At 46.8% G+C, this 19,565-nt stretch overlaps 1 protein-coding gene across 2 annotated transcripts in view; it reads left to right on the forward strand.

The window, feature by feature from the left end:
* Positions 1-19,565, forward strand: part of TTC39A (tetratricopeptide repeat domain 39A) — a 179,401-nt gene that overhangs the window by 99,837 nt on the left and 59,999 nt on the right. Inside the window, exons 4-7 of one of the 2 annotated variants that reach the window (XM_063939557.1) lie at positions 2,151-2,227; positions 4,355-4,422; positions 7,338-7,402; positions 10,356-10,455. In XM_063939557.1, coding sequence (XP_063795627.1) covers positions 2,151-2,227; positions 4,355-4,422; positions 7,338-7,402; positions 10,356-10,455 — 310 coding nt within the window. Of the gene's footprint in view, positions 1-2,150; positions 2,228-4,354; positions 4,432-7,337; positions 7,403-10,355; positions 10,456-19,565 lie in introns of those variants that run through there. The other variant, XM_063939558.1, reaches the window with a different exon arrangement.

Raw genomic sequence — 19,565 nt, forward strand, 5'->3', positions numbered from 1 at the left:
CATACCACCACTTCTGATACTGTTTAGGTTGTAAAGCTGTCAAATTAAATTCTTTAATGGTAATTTTATTTTAGACTGATATCCATAAGTAGTTGGAGATAAAATATTATGAATTATACATCTCTGAGGTTTCTTGTGGGCTGATACAGAACAGGTCACCAAGATAGATCACAAAATGTGGATAAATATGTTTATTTTCAAAACAACACACTTAAGCCTCGAAAACCTTTCCTGTATCATTTTCTATGCTGGATATCCTGCCGTTTTCAGAAGTCTGAACACATTCCCCATATGTTGCAATCTCCAGAATGTGAAACTTTCCAGAGCTTGTACCCGATAGGCAGTGCCAACTATATAGATGTTTCTGCAGTTGAGTGATTTTTTGCTACATGCGAACCCAATAGTTCGATGGCATCTGCAATTGCGTACAGGATCGTTGACACTTGAGAAGGATTTTGCAATCCTTGGGCATTTCAGGGGTGAGACCGGAAGGTGAGCTAAAGTGAACACAAAAGGGTCTGTTTCACGGAGTGTTATGGAAGTGTCACAGGCATGTCTGGGATCGCTGCTGCATTCAGAGGGGCCGATTTACAGTATGTTGTTGCTGGTGGGTGCTCAAGCCTGTTACGCCTGTCAGCGAGGGTGTGTGGCCTTGCTAAAATGGGCGTGGCCTCACAGGAAAAGACTACCTTACACCCCAGTTTATGACCCTGCACCCACAGACTTCGGCCACCACAGGAATAAAAAAAAAAAATTACACCATATTAAGCCCCACACAGTAATGCCCCTTGCACCATATTATGCCACACACCATAATGCCCGTGATACATTATTCCCTAAATTACAGTTTCTAATTACTTTTAAATTATCTGCTCATTGCCAAGGGTTTCATGCGCTGGGTGTCATGCTCGTTGCCAGGGGTTTCATGGGCAGTGTCCTGCTCGTTGCCAGGGGTTTCTTGCTCTGGGATCCATGTTCGTTGCCAGGGGTTTCATGCACTGGGACAGGTATCATGCTCGTTGCCAGGCAAAATGCTCGTTGCCAGAGGTGTGTAATGCTAGTAGCCAGGGGTAATACTAGTTGCCAGGGTTAACGCTAGTTGCATTATAGATGAGTTTAATGTCATCTATGGATTAATGTGTATAAATTAAATTAACTGTAACTTCTCTAAAGAGCAGAAACGAATTTATTTTTTAACACAGATGATCTTAATAAGGCTTTTAACTGCTTATGTCACATAAGAAGTTAAAAGCCTTATTAAGATCACCTGTGTTAAAAATAACACGGACAGGAGTACAGCGCAGTGTGGGCGGACACGGGTAGCGGCGGGTGACAGCACAGTGCAGGCGGGAGGGAGCGCGGTATGACGTGCTGATGTCACATCGCGAGCCGGTTCGTCCGCGGACGGGGGAACAGTGCACGGTGGACGGGAGGGAGCGCAGTGTGACATCAGCACGTCACATCGCGAGCCGGCCAGAGGGTTAAGACGGGTGGGCTGGCTGTGCGGTCAGCCACCCACACAAGTGAGTTCCTGGACCTGGTGGGTGCTTGAAATTTTCCATGGATGCTCGGACCCGGGAGCACCCACGGAATCGGTGCACATGGCTGCATTCCCAATTGTAAATCCGCCGGTCACATAACCGCATCCCATATTTGCTACAGTACATTGCTGTTATTAGTCTGGTACATTATCATGCATGCACTAGCAGTATTTACTATATATATTTTATTTTTTCAAGGAGCCTCTAAGCATTGGCCCTTACTACTGCATTTGGTCGGTGGGCCCTTCATGCTGCAGTCTGACACTGCTTACTTCTGTGTCGTGTAGCATCAATAAGCCCCATTACTGGTAGCACTGACACAGCGAGTTACATTCTGCTTGAAACGCAGTAAAAGTATTCAGTTCATGTGACGTGCCCCTGGAGAAGACCAATCTGAAATCTACTGTGTCAACTCTGCTTGTGATGCAACTTGCAAATTCTCTAGACAGAAAAGAGCCCTTGTGTAAATTCCACCTCCCCTCTCCCACCAGTGTCTAGTCCTGGATAGAATCCTGTTTGTTTTTCCTCTCTATGGTCTGTGTGGAAATATCAGCAGTGCGTACACTCCAGGGGGCAGTTTAACACCCTTGTGTATCATCTTACGACCAGGTTCAGGAAGAAATCTACAGTCGCAGACTCTTTCAACACTTTAGTCCGTGGCCAAAGTCTTGATCAGTTCACTGAAGGTATTTATTACTTATTTACTTTTCATTATTTAACCAGAGAGACAGCTGCATTAGCAGATCACACATCCGTGGAACTCAGAGTTAGAAAAAAGAGTACTCTTGTGATTGGTGTACAAGGCTGTGTTAAAGGGGGTCATTCCGAGTTGATCGCTCGCTGCTGTTTTTGCAGTGCAGCAAACAGGTTACTACTGCACATGCGTATGCACCGCAATGCGCACGCGCGTTGAACGGCTACAAAGTGGATCGTTGCTGGGCGATGGATTTAACGAAGAATCCATTCGCACAGCCGATCGCAAGGAGATTGACAGGAAGAGGGCGTTTGTGGGTGGCAACTGACCGTTTTCAGGGAGTGTTTGGAAAACCGCAGGCGTGTCCAAGCGTTTGAAGAGCGGGTGTCTGACGTCAATTCCGGGACCAAAAAGACTGAAGTGATCGCAAGGGCTGAGTAAGTCCAGAGCTACTCCGAAACTGCAAAACACTTTTTCGTCCCGCTCGGCGGCACACGCCCACGGGCGAGTGTATTTTGCAAAGCAAAAATACACTCCCCCGTGGGCGGCGACTATGCATTTGCACGGCTGCTAAAAGTAGCTAGCGAGCGATCAACGCGGAATGACCCCCAATATTGTCAGGGCATTTTTTGTGTGACATAGGGCAGTGGTGGCTTAAGACCATATGACACCCTAAATTGGCTAAAATTATTTTCCCATCTGTTTGTAAGTAGAACAAAGAAAACATTAAAGAATTGTGAGTAATCTGGGCCCCTTAGTGCTCACTGGGCTGTAGGAGGGAGCCCAGGTTGCCAAATGGATCCAGACCTGCCATAGAGATTTGTGGGAAGAACATGAGGGACCGGGTGTAAGGCAGTAGAATCGAAGGAACAAATTATTTAACCATGTGGACAGTCATTGCAAAATTATTTTCATGTATTTATTTTATTGCAGATAGGATAGAGTGGGTGTTGAAACCACCGAGGGCTACATTGGTAGGATAATTGTTAGGTAGATGAAAAAAGGGCCTATCGAGCTAAAATTGTAAAGGCCTTGCCTAACCATGGGCAGAAAGACTGAAATGGCCTTGTTGGTCATAGTGGGAACAATTTATACTGATCCAGCCTGACAATGGGGAAATAGAATCATAAAAGCCCAGTCTGGCCATAGGGTGAATGAATTGCTATGGCCTGGCCATGAGGAAAAATAATTATAAAGGCTCAACCTGACCAAAGGAAGAAAGAAGTGTAAAGGACCGGCCTGACCACTCCAAGAAGGAGTTATAAATGCCTAGTCTGGCAAGAAGATCTTGCAACAACCTTAATTAGTATAGTGCCTTTATATTTCATTCAACTCTATAGTGCCACCATGGAGATGTGAGCTAGGTTTGTAAAGGCACGGTCTGCCCAGGGGGTGGCATTGTAAAGGCATGGTCTGCCCATGGTGGAAAGAAATGTATAAACCTGGCCTGGCCATGGGTGGAAAGCATTGTAAAGGCATGGTCTGGCCATGGTGGAAAGAAATGTATAAGCCTGGTCTGGCCATGGGTGGAAAGCATTGTAAAGGCATGGTCTGGCCATGGGGGAAAGAAATGTATACACCTGGTCTGGCCATGGGTGGAAAGCATTGTAAATACATGGTCTGGCCATGGGGGGACGGGGCTGGGGGGGGGGGGGGGGGGAAGCATTGTAAAGGCACGGTCTGGCCATGGGGGAAAGAAATGTATAAGCCTGGTCTGGCCATGGGTGGAAAGCATTGTAAAGGCATGGTCTGGCCATGGGGGAAAGAAATGTATAAGCCTGGTCTGGCCATGGGTTGAAAGCATTGTAAAAGCCTGGTCTGGCCATGGGTGGAAAGCATTGTAAAGGCATGGTCTGGCCATGGGGGGTAAGCATTGTAAAGGCACGGTCTGGCCATGAAGGAAAGAAATGTATAAGCCTGGCCAGGCCATGGGGAGAAGGGAATGTAATGGCCCGGCCTGGCCATGGGGAAAAGGGAATGTAAAAGCCGGCCTGGCAAAGGAGAAGGATATGTAAAGGCCCAGCCTGGTCATGGTCATGGGGAGAAGGGAATGTAAAGGTCCAGCCTGGTCATGGGGAGAAGGGAATGTAAATGGTGATGCCTTGTCCTTGTGTTGCAGAAGAGATCCACGCAGAGGTGTGCTATGCGGAGTGTCTTCTTCAGAGAGCAGCCCTTACGTTCCTGCAGGTCTGACATGTCAGTGTTACACGTTAGTCACCACGATCATATTCCTATGTCTTTAGTCACCTTTCTACGTCCTATTTTTCTTACATACTCAGGTGTTGTAGCCAGACTAGATGTGCACTATGGCCATGTAGGGGGTCATTTATGGCCTCAGGACTCCCGAGATCTAGTTTTATCATCATTTATAGATTTTATTTATGTTTTTCATAAAAGAAGAATCATGCCACTAACACACCACTCACACACCACTCACACACAACTAACACACCATTAACACACGGCTCAATCCACACGCTCTGCTCTAACTGTAAAACCAGCTAGATGTATTAAATCAATTAATGGAAACCTGTGCATCCAGTCTTTCCATCTGTTCCAAATTCCCGTGGACAACCGTGGCAGGTCATTCTTTAATATCTGACAGAGCCATTAATTGAATTAAGAGAAGGGGAAATAGTGGGCTAGTTAGACCTCTGCCATGGACCTGCATTAGGGCATCATCTAATAATGGAGTTTGTCACTAAGATATGCATATGAAGTTAGTATTGTGACCTCCCTAGGGACATCCGACTCCCTATGGAGATGCAGCATGATTAGACTATGGTGCTCATAGGCTTAAACACGCCATGTGTATAAATAAATCATATGTACGGAAAGTTCTCCAAATTAAAACTTGGACATAGGTGATCAGCCTGACGTCTGCTAGCGTGTCTGTCTGCTGCATCTTAATGTATTTTAATAAGGTGCGTCTCACTAGGGTCTAAGTACATCATTGTATTTATTATTATTATTATTATACTTTATTTATATGGCGCCACAAGGGTTCCGCAGCGCCCAATTACAGAGTACATATGCACATAATCAAAACAGGAAAATAGTGACTCACAGTTGAAGACAATATAGGACTAGTACAGGGTAACTAAACATAGCTACATCAATAGACGACACTGAGATAAGTATCAAGGTCGCCGAGAACTGCAGGATTTGGGCAGTTGATTATTATTAAAGTAAGAAAAGGATAAGCACATGAGGGAAGAGGGCCCTACTCGTGAGAGCTTACTTCTCCAACTTGTCCTCTTGTCCCAGTTATACAATGGGTGGAGAGAGAGCAAATTGTAGCCAATCAGATCATGGGACTGGTAGCAGCAGTATAAGATGAGGGTGTCGATTTCGTGTGAGGCAGTGACCTGTCCACTCATGTGATCATGGCGGTGACCATAGGACTGCACATAACTGGGGGTTTTCATGATGATTGGAAGAGAATGGGAACTGCGGGTATCTAAAGACTGATCACTAAACAGTGGAAAGTGCAGGGTTCTCTATCAGCACAGAGAAGTGATTCCATGGCTCCTAACACACTGGATCATACGTACCTCTGTATGTAACAGTGTTCTAGCATCCAACGTCACTGATACACTGTCAGTTATACTGACTGTCAGACCAACAGACATTTTATCTGACAACCTGATTGATCAGGCTGTCAGATCGGTCAATTCACCATGTCTGATGGACCGATAATTTGTAGTCGGTTGGGCCTGATTCAGGTCTCAATGGTATTGCGGCATAGTGCAAAGTACCAATGTTCGATACTTTGCACATGCGCCGGACTTGTACCATGTATATGTAGTACAGTTCCTGCATCAGTAGATGCACTACAGCTGCAGACACTCAGTGGTTGACAGGCTGCTGCTATTTGGAGGCTGCGATGGACTCTGTTTCCCAAAACGGAGGCGCGTCGCTGTCATTTTGGGGTAGCGACAAATCTATGATCTCCATCTGAACTGCGGCAGCCAGCTTTTGCAACTTCATGGGTCACGCAGCCAGCCGATGGTGTCACAGGTGATCCAGTGCTGCGTTCTAGGATGCAGCACAGATCACTACTGCATGCAGGAGGCGACTACTTATAATAGGCGCCTCCTGCTGCATTACCATATCAGAGCATCGATGCTGATTCCAAGGAAGCAGCAGCGCTGCCTCCTCCAACCGCAGCTGAAATAGGACCACTATGCGATTATAAGCCTGATCAGCCGATTTTCCGCGGATCAGGAGGATAATTGCATATTCAGAGGCGGATCGGCCATTGGGTTTACAGGGATGATTCCCGGTGGGCCGATGCACCCATGGGGGCCTGTTTTGTTTGAGGACATGGGTCCTATTTATAGACATAATGAATAAACTGCTAAATAATTTGCATATATGAAAATTACTTTGCCACTTAGCCTGTGATTGCAGATGATCTAGTGTATGCTCTGTCTGCCTGCTTGGCTGACATATAAGATTGAGTAAATAGTGATTAGGATACGCGGTTGGTGTAATAAGCAAGAAAATATATCTTTCTAAAGAATGATATAGTTTCCTAAATTCTAAAGGTGTATCATATAATGTGCTCATAATATTTAATTTTATTTCCTTTTAATTTCCCCCTTAATGCTGGACATGCCCACTATCTGGAAAGTCTTGGGGGGAGGGTGCTGCTGCCATGGCCCATGGCTAGACTTTACACCTCTGGTGCTGCCCATGTGGGGCCACTAGTACACATTTTCCAGGGCCGCTTTTTGTTCCCAATCCGCCCTTGTGCATATGTGTGCCTGGCATAAGGTGCTGAATTAGCATTTTGGCATTCCTGTTACTGAGATCCGACTTTCCATTACCTTCTGTAAATAGTGTGAGCTACAGGTCAGTAAGTAGAGTGTTGTAGGTGTCTATAGTGGCAGAATATTTGTTACTAACTAAATCTATCTTTTGTAGAATTACAAGTCTAAAATAGCTGATTAGTTAAATGTAGATTTTAATAAAATGTCTGACGTACTACAGAAAGTCTTCTAAAGTTAATGACAGCATTACAGATGTGAGTATTAACTATTAGAAAAAGCAATTATGATTTAGACAAATGCAAATAATTAATCTCTTCATTACTTCAGGATGAGAACATGGTCAGTTTTATCAAAGGTGGAATCAAGGTCAGAAACAGCTATCAGACATACAAGTGAGTATTACTAATACTCAGTGATAATGGGACACAGTGACTGGGCCTTCTTTTGATTTAATATGAGGTCAGGGAGTGAGAGACATTTATAAAAGCAGTGGCACCAGTATAAAGCAGTAGTGAATAATTGTAAAGCCCTGCACACACTTGGCGATATAGTAAGCAATTTTTTACCATCCTGAGCGATATCGCTTACTTTTTCGCCCAGTGTTTATGCTGCTGTCGACGGCCTTTGCGCATCCCCACAGGGCATTAACGATCCCCGGTGTCAGCCATGCAGGCAGCTTAATTTGAACTCATAGTCCAAAGCTGCATGCATGGCCCAGCCGCGGGATGATGTCACTGTGCGCAGTGTGTATGCCTGCGTCGGGCGGGCCGGGGACACACTAGGCGATGTCGCTCATTGAGCACATTGCCTAGTGTTTATCCATCTTAACAGTTGTGCACAGTAAGGGGGGGTATTCAATTAAGCTGCGGAGTCTAGATGTAACAGGGCGCTCTCATGTGCACTGTGTCATTGTAATTGCAGGCTATGCAGAGCTGTTCGGAAACATAACTAATTAACAATTCTTTTGTACCAATGATAGCACATTGATGATGAGGATGGCTTGTCATCCGAGTGAATGGATAGGGGGCTCTCCACCCGCAAATAGGTGTACAACTCTGCATGCGGGTGAAAATAAACATATACATTAACACCTGTTACATATTTGGGACCTTTTTCTATATTACAAAAACGTGTTAAGTTAGTTAATGCGAGTCTCAAAGGGAGTTAATGTGGATTTTAGTTCTCAGCTACAGTCTAGGGGAAAAGTAGGGAAGATCCTAAGACAAAAATGTTGCGATGCAGTGTAGTACCCCTAGGACACCCTCTTATGAATTTAGAGGGTTTTTAAATAAACAAAAATATGGCCAATAAGAATATTACATTTTATCATGTAATTTTCTCTAAAAAGCAGAAAAATGGGATAAATGCTGTGGAACACATATGTTGGGTGTTGAAGGGAAAGTTTTTTGTTTCTTTTTAACTCAGACAGGAGTTACTAGTGGGTTTTTTTTACAACTTTTTATAAACTTTATACACTGAAGTGCCAAAACTCATGGGATAGCAGTATGTAAAGGTAATGGAGTTGTGCCACCGTACTGTGGCGTCTTGGAAATGGCCAGACCTGTATCAGTTGTGATCTCACATCTCGTGAGTCGGTTTGAACTCCGGCTGGGCTGCTCATGGCAAGGCGTTCGAACAGGGCATGATATTGGGTTCCTGACAGATGGTACATTTAATTTCCTAAGTTGTGCAGACATTCAGCATTCCTTGATCTACAATGTCACATGTGTACCGGTAATACCTTATGGAAGACCTAACCATCCACCAGGGACAATGCAGTGGCCGCCCACGGGTGCTTAATGATCGTGACCAGCAGAGTCTGGACAGAATTGTCCATGGTAACAGACAACAGACACTTGCCCAAATCACATCCATATTCAATGCAGGAGGTACCAGATGCATATCCAGCAGGTCAGCGCAGTGTTCCTTAGCTTCCATGGGATATAGAAGAAGACCCACCAGAGTGCCCCTGCTAACACTGCAACACCAGACACCAGGCAACGTCACCTGTGCTTGTGACGTTGCTAATTGTACCCTTGTGGACTGGTAATATGTGACGTGGTCTGATGAGTCATGGTTCCTGTTGTTTTGGGCTGATGGCAGGGTTCGGGTGTGGCACAGATCCCATGAGGCCATGGACTCCAGTCTTCAACAAGGCACCATGCAGGCTGGCGGTGGTTCCATAAATGTGGTGCTGGTTCCGTGGTGTAGGGCGTGTTCACGTGGCATGGGTTGGTCCACAAGTCTGCCTGATCATGTCATTGACCGATAAGTGCTTCTTTGAAGTGCTTGATGACTATTTTTAGCCATTCATGGACTTCATGTAACCCCACAGTGATTGAATATTTCAACAGGATAATGCACAGTGCTATCGGTCCTAGGTGTTCCAGTATTGGTCCATTCGCCCCGAAGATCCTGCTCCTGCAAATATCAGTTAGCTGTGGGAGGCTCTGTAGATGGCATGGGTTAACATCTTGTCGGAGATGTTCACTTGTGAAATTGATGCCATGTCAACTTGCTGCACTTCATCAGGCTAGAGGGGGTCCTACACGATACTGGTCACCTATACTATGACTTTTGGCACTTCAGTGTATGCACACTTATTTATCACTGCAGAGACCCTTTAATGTATGTACCCAAAATACTCCAGGCACTTTTATTTGCTGAAATACAATTGCTGCCTATCATTTTTCCATCTTTTATTAAAGCTTCAGAAATCAACCATTTAACACCATTTAGAGGCTTCCAGTACTTTGCTTATGGCCACTAACACCCTTCTACACTGTCCAGCTATCTATCACCTTTTTGGGGTTCCACACTCTTTCATGCACTTCACATAGGTCACACACTGCAGAGTAAACAGGAGACATCCGCAACTGCCATATCTAATTTAATTGCACAGGAATAGAGAGTGCGCCTCATGAAAATATTCCACATAATGAGGCAGATGTATTAACCTGGAGAAGGCATAAGGAAGTGATAAACCAGTGATATGTGCAAGGTGATAAACGCACCAGCCAATCAGCTCCAATATGTAAATTAACAGTTAGGAGATGATTGGCTGGTGCATTTATCACCTTGCATTTATCACTGGTTTATCACTTCCTTATGCCTACTCCAGGTTAATACATCTGCCCCAATGGGTGTAATGTTAACCTGCAAAACCAGGGCAGGAACCAGCAGCTAATTGAATCAGCCCCTAAGTCTGTGTACGCCTAACATTCTAGGCACCTGTGTGAGACCAAACATTGATTTGTATTCCAGGCTGCATATATGGATAGGAATTACTGATCAATCAATAGACCAGTCAGTCAGTTAGTTTCTTATCTGTGTTTGTTTTTTAAGGGAACTGGATAGTCTTCAGAAATGTGCAAATTACGTGAAGGGGGACAGTCACTGTCACTTCGAAGGTGGAGTGAAGTTGGGTGTTGGAGCATTTAATCTGGTAAGTAACCAATCACACTATAAATAGAGCCGGATATCACTGCTGGGGTAGTGGAATATAAGGCTGATGTCACTGCTGGGGTAGTGGAATATAAGGCGGATGTCACTGCTGGGGTAGTGGAATATAAGGAGGATGTCACTGCTGGGGTAGTGGAATATAAGGAGGATGTCACTGCTGGGGTAGTGGAATATAAGGAGGATGTCACTGCTGGGGTAGTGGAATATAAGGAGGATGTCACTGCTGGGATAGTGGAATATAAGGAGGATGTCACTGCTGGGGTAGCGGAATATAAGGTGGATATCACTGCTGGGGTAGTGGAATATAAGGAGGATGTCACTGCTGGGGTAGAGGAATATAAGGTGGATGTCACTGCTGGGGTAGTGGAATATAAGGAGGATGTCACTGCTGGGGTAGAGGAATATAAGGTGGATGTCACTGCTGGGGTAGTGGAATATAAGGAGAATGTCACTGCTGGGGTAGTGGAATATAAGGAGGATGTCACTGCTGGGGTAGTGGAATATAAGGAGGATATCACTGCTGGGATAGTGGAATATAAGGAGGATGTCACTGCTGGGGTAGCGGAATATAAGGCGGATGTCACTGCTGGGGTAGTGGAATATAAGGAGGATGTCACTGCTGGGGTAGCGGAATATAAGGAGGATGTCACTGCTGGGGTAGTGGAATATAAGGCTGATGTCACTGCTGGGGTAGTGGAATATAAGGAGGATGTCACTGCTGGTGTAGTGGAATATAAGGAGGATGTCACTGCTGGGGTAGCGGAATATAAGGAGGATGTCACTGCTGGGGTAGCGGAATATAAGGAGGATGTCACTGCTGGGGTAGCGGAATATAAGGAGGATGTCACTGCTGGGGTAGTGGAATATAAGGAGGATGTCACTGCTGGGGTAGTGGAATATAAGGTGGATGTCACTGTTGGGGTAGTGGAATATAAGGTGGATGTCACTGCTGGGGTAGTGGAATATAAGGAGGATGTCACTGCTGGGGTAGTGGAATATAAGGAAGATGTCACTGCTGGTGTAGTGGAATATAAGGAGGATGTCACTGCTGGGGTAGTGGAATATAAGGAGGATGTCACTGCTGGGGTAGTGGAATATAAGGAGGATATCACTGCTGGGGTAGTGGAATATAAGGAGGATGTCACTGCTGGGATAGTGGAATATAAGAAGAATGTCACTGCTGGGGTAGTGGAATATAAGGAGGATGTCACTGCTGGGGTAGCGGAATATAAGGCGGATGTCACTGCTGGGGTAGTGGAATATAAGGAGGATGTCACTGCTGGGGTAGCGGAATATAAGGAGGATGTCACTGCTGGGGTAGTGGAATATAAGGTGGATGTCACTGCTGGGGTAGTGGAATATAAGGTGGATGTCACTGCTGGGGTAGTGGAATATAAGGAGGATGTCACTGCTGGGGTAGTGGAATATAAGGAAGATGTCACTGCTGGTGTAGTGGAATATAAGGAGGATGTCACTGCTGGGGTAGTGGAATATAAGGAGAATGTCACTGCTGGGGTAGTGGAATATAAGGAGAATGTCACTGCTGGGGTAGTGGAATATAAGGAGGATGTCACTGCTGGGGTAGTGGAATATAAGGAGGATGTCACTGCTGGTGTAGTGGAATATAAGGAGGATGTCACTGCTGGTGTAGTGGAATATAAGGTGGATGTCACTGCTGGGGTAGCGGAATATAAGGAGGATGTCACTGCTGGGGTAGTGGAATATAAGGAGAATGTCACTGCTGGGGTAGTGGAATATAAGGAGAATGTCACTGCCGGGGTAGTGGAATATAAGGAGAATGTCGCTGCTGGTGTAGTGGAATATAAGGAGGATGTCGCTGCTGGGATAGCGGAATATAAGGAGGATGTCACTGCTGGGATAGCGGAATATAAGGAGGATGTCACTGCTGGGATAGCGGAATATAAGGAGGATGTCACTGCTGGGGTAGTGGAATATAAGGAGGATGTCACTGCTGGGGTAGTGGAATATAAGGAGGATGTCACTGCTGGGGTAGTGGAATATAAGGAGGATGTCACTGCTGGGGTAGTGGAATATAAGGAGGATGTCACTGCTGGGGTAGTGGAATATAAGGAGAATGTCACTGCTGGGGTAGCGGAATATAAGGAGGATGTCACTGCTGGGGTAGTGGAATATAAGGAGGATGTCACTGCTGGGGTAGTGGAATATAAGGCAGATGTCACTGCTGGGGTAGTGGAATATAAGGAGGATGTCACTGCTGGGGTAGTGGAATATAAGGCGGATGTCACTGCTGGGGTAGTGGAATATAAGGCGGATGTCACTGCTGGGGTAGTGGAATATAAGGCGGATGTCACTGCTGGTGTAGCGGAATATAAGGAGGATGTCACTGCTGGGGTAGCGGAATATAAGGAGGATGTCACTGCTGGGGTAGTGGAATATAAGGAGAATGTCACTGCTGGGGTAGCGGAATATAAGGAGGATGTCACTGCTGGGGTAGTGGAATATAAGGAGGATGTCACTGCTGGGGTAGTGGAATATAAGGCAGATGTCACTGCTGGGGTAGTGGAATATAAGGAGGATGTCACTGCTGGGGTAGTGGAATATAAGGCGGATGTCACTGCTGGGGTAGTGGAATATAAGGCGGATGTCACTGCTGGGGTAGTGGAATATAAGGCGGATGTCACTGCTGGTGTAGCGGAATATAAGGAGGATGTCACTGCTGGGGTAGCGGAATATAAGGAGGATGTCACTGCCGGGGTAGCGGAATATAAGGAGGATGTCACTGCCGGGGTAGTGGAATATAAGGAGGATGTCACTGCCGGGGTAGTGGAATATAAGGTGGATGTCACTGCTGGGGTAGTGGAATATAAGGAGGATGTCACTGCTGGGGTAGTGGAATATAAGGAGAATGTCACTGCTGGGGTAGTGGAATATAAGGAGGATGTCACTGCTGGGGTAGTGGAATATAAGGAGAATGTCACTGCTGGGGTAGTGGAATATAAGGAGAATGTCACTGCTGGGGTAGTGGAATATAAGGAGAATGTCACTGCTGGGGTAGTGGAATATAAGGAGGATGTCACTGCTGGAGTAGTGGAATATAAGGAGGATGTCACTGCTGGGGTAGTGGAATATAAGGCTGATGTCACTGCTGGGGTAGTGGAATATAAGGAGAATGTCACTGCTGGGATAGTGGAATATAAGGAGGATGTCACTGCTGGGGTAGCGGAATATAAGGCGGATGTCACTGCTGGGGTAGTGGAATATAAGGAGAATGTCACTGCTGGGGTAGTGGAATATAAGGAGGATGTCACTGCTGGGGTAGTGGAATATAAGGAGGATGTCACTGCTGGGGTAGTGGAATATAAGGAGGATGTCACTGCTGGGGTAGTGGAATATAAGGCTGATGTCACTGCTGGGGTAGTGGAATATAAGGCGGATGTCACTGCTGGGGTAGTGGAATATAAGGAGGATGTCACTGCTGGGGTAGTGGAATATAAGGAGGATGTCACTGCTGGGGTAGTGGAATATAAGGAGGATGTCACTGCTGGGGTAGTGGAATATAAGGAGGATGTCACTGCTGGGATAGCGGAATATAAGGAGGATGTCACTGCTGGGGTAGCGGAATATAAGGTGGATGTCACTGCTGGGGTAGTGGAATATAAGGAGGATGTCACTGCTGGGGTAGAGGAATATAAGGTGGATGTCACTGCTGGGGTAGTGGAATATAAGGAGGATGTCACTGCTGGGGTAGAGGAATATAAGGTGGATGTCACTGCTGGGGTAGTGGAATATAAGGAGAATGTCACTGCTGGGGTAGTGGAATATAAGGAGGATGTCACTGCTGGGGTAGTGGAATATAAGGAGGATATCACTGCTGGGATAGTGGAATATAAGGAGGATGTCACTGCTGGGGTAGCGGAATATAAGGCGGATGTCACTGCTGGGGTAGTGGAATATAAGGAGGATGTCACTGCTGGGGTAGCGGAATATAAGGAGGATGTCACTGCTGGGGTAGTGGAATATAAGGCTGATGTCACTGCTGGGGTAGTGGAATATAAGGAGGATGTCACTGCTGGTGTAGTGGAATATAAGGAGGATGTCACTGCTGGGGTAGCGGAATATAAGGAGGATGTCACTGCTGGGGTAGCGGAATATAAGGAGGATGTCACTGCTGGGGTAGCGGAATATAAGGAGGATGTCACTGCTGGGGTAGTGGAATATAAGGAGGATGTCACTGCTGGGGTAGTGGAATATAAGGTGGATGTCACTGCTGGGGTAGTGGAATATAAGGTGGATGTCACTGCTGGGGTAGTGGAATATAAGGTGGATGTCACTGCTGGGGTAGTGGAATATAAGGAGGATGTCACTGCTGGGGTAGTGGAATATAAGGAAGATGTCACTGCTGGTGTAGTGGAATATAAGGAGGATGTCACTGCTGGGGTAGTGGAATATAAGGAGGATGTCACTGCTGGGGTAGTGGAATATAAGGAGGATGTCACTGCTGGGGTAGTGGAATATAAGGAGGATATCACTGCTGGGGTAGTGGAATATAAGGAGGATGTCACTGCTGGGATAGTGGAATATAAGAAGAATGTCACTGCTGGGGTAGTGGAATATAAGGAGGATGTCACTGCTGGGGTAGCGGAATATAAGGCGGATGTCACTGCTGGGGTAGTGGAATATAAGGAGGATGTCACTGCTGGGGTAGCGGAATATAAGGAGGATGTCACTGCTGGGGTAGTGGAATATAAGGTGGATGTCACTGCTGGGGTAGTGGAATATAAGGTGGATGTCACTGCTGGGGTAGTGGAATATAAGGCGGATGTCACTGCTGGGGTAGCGGAATATAAGGAGGATGTCACTGCTGGGGTAGCGGAATATATGGAGGATGTCACTGCTGGGGTAGTGGAATATAAGGAGAATGTCACTGCTGGGGTAGTGGAATATAAGGCGGATGTCACTGCTGGGTTAGTGGAATATAAGGCGGATGTCACTGCTGGGGTAGTGGAATATAAGGAGGATGTCACTGCTGGGGTAGCGGAATATATGGAGGATGTCACTGCTGGGGTAGCGGAATATAAGGAGGATGTCACTGCTGGGGTAGTGGAATATAAGGTGGATGTCACTGCTGGGATAGCGGAATATAAGGAGGATGTCACTGCTGGGGTAGTGGAATATAAGGCGGATGTCACTGCTGGGGTAGTGGAATATAAGGAGGATGTCACTGCTGGTGTAGTGGAATATAAGGAGGATGTCACTGCTGGGGTAGTGGAATATAAGGAGGATGTCACTGCTGGGGTAGCGGAATATAAGGTGGATGTCACTGCTGGGGTAGTGGAATATAAGGAGGATGTCACTGCTGGGGTAGTGGAATATAAGGAGGATGTCACTGCTGGGGTAGCGGAATATAAGGAGGATGTCACTGCTGGGGTAGTGGAATATAAGGAGGATGTCACTGCTGGGATTGTGGAATATAAGGAGGATGTCACTGCTGGGCTAGTGGAATATAAGGAGGATGTCACTGCTGGGGTAGCGGAATATAAGGAGGATGTCACTGCTGGGGTAGCGGAATATAAGGAGGATGTCACTGCTGGGGTAGCGGAATATAAGGCGGATGTCACTGCTGGGGTAGCGGAATATAGGGAGGATGTCACTGCTGGGGTAGTGGAATATAAGGAGGATGTCACTGCTGGGATTGTGGAATATAAGGAGGATGTCACTGCTGGGGTAGCGGAATATATGGAGGATGTCTCTGCTGGGGTAGTGGAATATAAGGAGGATGTCACTGCTGGGGTAGTGGAATATAAGGAGGATGTCACTGCTGGGGTAGTGGAATATAAGGAGGATGTCACTGCTGGGGTAGCGGAATATAAGGAGGATGTCACTGCTGGGGTAGCGGAATATAAGGTGGATGTCACTGCTGGGGTAGTGGAATATAAGGAGGATGTCACTGCTGGGGTAGTGGAATATAAGGAGGATGTCACTGCTGGGGTAGTGGAATATAAGGAGGATGTCACTGCTGGGGTAGCGGAATATAAGGAGGATGTCACTGCTGGGGTAGCGGAATATAAGGCGGATGTCACTGCTGGGGTAGCGGAATATAAGGCGGATGTCACTGCTGGGGTAGTGGAATATAAGGAGGATGTCACTGCCGGGGTAGTGGAATATAAGGAGGATGTCACTGCCGGTGTAGTGGAATATAAGGAGGATGTCACTGCTGGGGTAGCGGAATATAAGGTGGATGTCACTGCTGGGGTAGTGGAATATAAGGAGGATGTCACTGCTGGGGTAGTGGAATATAAGGAGGATGTCACTGCTGGGGTAGCGGAATATAAGGAGGATGTCACTGCTGGGGTAGTGGAATATAAGGAGGATGTCACTGCTGGGATTGTGGAATATAAGGAGGATGTCACTGCTGGGCTAGTGGAATATAAGGAGGATGTCACTGCTGGGGTAGCGGAATATAAGGAGGATGTCACTGCTGGGGTAGCGGAATATAAGGAGGATGTCACTGCTGGGGTAGCGGAATATAAGGCGGATGTCACTGCTGGGGTAGCGGAATATAGGGAGGATGTCACTGCTGGGGTAGTGGAATATAAGGAGGATGTCACTGCTGGGATTGTGGAATATAAGGAGGATGTCACTGCTGGGGTAGCGGAATATATGGAGGATGTCTCTGCTGGGGTAGTGGAATATAAGGAGGATGTCACTGCTGGGGTAGTGGAATATAAGGAGGATGTCACTGCTGGGGTAGTGGAATATAAGGAGGATGTCACTGCTGGGGTAGCGGAATATAAGGAGGATGTCACTGCTGGGGTAGCGGAATATAAGGTGGATGTCACTGCTGGGGTAGTGGAATATAAGGAGGATGTCACTGCTGGGGTAGTGGAATATAAGGAGGATGTCACTGCTGGGGTAGTGGAATATAAGGAGGATGTCACTGCTGGGGTAGCGGAATATAAGGAGGATGTCACTGCTGGGGTAGCGGAATATAAGGCGGATGTCACTGCTGGGGTAGCGGAATATAAGGCGGATGTCACTGCTGGGGTAGTGGAATATAAGGAGGATGTCACTGCCGGGGTAGTGGAATATAAGGAGGATGTCACTGCCGGGGTAGTGGAATATAAGGAGGATGTCACTGCTGGGGTAGCGGAATATAAGGTGGATGTCACTGCTGGGGTAGTGGAATATAAGGAGGATGTCACTGCTGGGGTAGTGGAATATAAGGAGGATGTCACTGCTGGGGTAGCGGAATATAAGGAGGATGTCACTGCTGGGGTAGTGGAATATAAGGAGGATGTCACTGCTGGGATTGTGGAATATAAGGAGGATGTCACTGCTGGGCTAGTGGAATATAAGGAGGATGTCACTGCTGGGGTAGCGGAATATAAGGAGGATGTCACTGCTGGGGTAGCGGAATATAAGGAGGATGTCACTGCTGGGGTAGCGGAATATAAGGCGGATGTCACTGCTGGGGTAGCGGAATATAGGGAGGATGTCACTGCTGGGGTAGTGGAATATAAGGAGGATGTCACTGCTGGGATTGTGGAATATAAGGAGGATGTCACTGCTGGGCTAGTGGAATATAAGGCGGATGTCACTGCTGGGCTAGTGGAATATAAGGCGGATGTCACTGCTGGGGTAGTGGAATATAAGGAGGATGTCACTGCTGGGGTAGCGGAATATAAGGTGGATGTCACTGCTGGGGTAGTGGAATATAAGGAGGATGTCACTGCTGGGGTAGTGGAATATAAGGAGAATGTCACTGCTGGGGTAGTGGAATATAAGGAGAATGTCACTGCCGGGGTAGTGGAATATAAGGAGAATGTCACTGCTGGTGTAGTGGAATATAAGGAGGATGTCACTGCTGGGGTAGTGGAATATAAGGAGGATGTCACTGCTGGTGTAGCGGAATATAAGGAGGATGTCACTGCTGGTGTAGCGGAATATAAGGAGGATGTCACTGCTGGGGTAGCGGAATATAAGGAGGATGTCACTGCTGGGGTAGTGGAATATAAGGAGGATGTCACTGCTGGGGTAGTGGAATATAAGGAGGATGTCACTGCTGGTGTAGTGGAATATAAGGAGGATGTCACTGCTGGGGTAGTGGAATATAAGGAGGATGTCACTGCTGGGGTAGTGGAATATAAGGAGGATGTCACTGCTGGGGTAGTGGAATATAAGGAGGATGTCACTGCTGGTGTAGTGGAATATAAGGAGGATGTCACTGCTGGGGTAGTGGAATATAAGGAGGATGTCACTGCTGGGGTAGTGGAATATAAGGAGGATGTCACTGCTGGGGTAGCGGAATATAAGGTGGATGTCACTGCTGGGGTAGTGGAATATAAGGAGGATGTCACTGCTGGGGTAGTGGAATATAAGGAGGATGTCACTGCTGGGGTAGTGGAATATAAGGAGGATGTCACTGCCGGGGTAGCGGAATATAAGGAGGATGTCACTGCTGGGGTAGCGGAATATAAGGAGGATGTCACTGCCGGGGTAGCGGAATATAAGGAGGATGTCACTGCTGGGGTAGTGGAATATAAGGAGGATGTCACTGCTGGGGTAGTGGAATATAAGGTGGATGTCACTGCTGGGGTAGTGGAATATAAGGAGGATGTCACTGCTGGGGTAGTGGAATATAAGGAGAATGTCACTGCTGGGTTAGTGGAATATAAGGAGGATGTCACTGCTGGGGTAGTGGAATATAAGGAGAATGTCACTGCTGGGGTAGTGGAATATAAGGAGGATGTCACTGCTGGGGTAGTGGAATATAAGGAGGATGTCACTGCTGGGGTAGTGGAATATAAGGAGGATGTCACTGCTGGGGTAGTGGAATATAAGGAGGATGTCACTGCTGGGGTAGTGGAATATAAGGTGGATGTCACTGCTGGGGTAGTGGAATATAAGAAGAATGTCACTGCTGGGGTAGTGGAATATAAGGAGGATGTCACTGCTGGGGTAGCGGAATATAAGGAGGATGTTACTGCTGGGGTAGCGGAATATAAGGAGAATGTCACTGCTGGGGTAGTGGAATATAAGGAGGATGTCACTGCTGGGGTAGTGGAATATAAGGAGGATGTCACTGCTGGGGTAGCGGAATATAAGGAGGAT

The sequence above is a fragment of the Pseudophryne corroboree genome, chromosome 9 (genome assembly GCF_028390025.1).
Source record: "Pseudophryne corroboree isolate aPseCor3 chromosome 9, aPseCor3.hap2, whole genome shotgun sequence".
Classification (NCBI taxonomy): Eukaryota; Metazoa; Chordata; class Amphibia; order Anura; family Myobatrachidae; genus Pseudophryne; species Pseudophryne corroboree.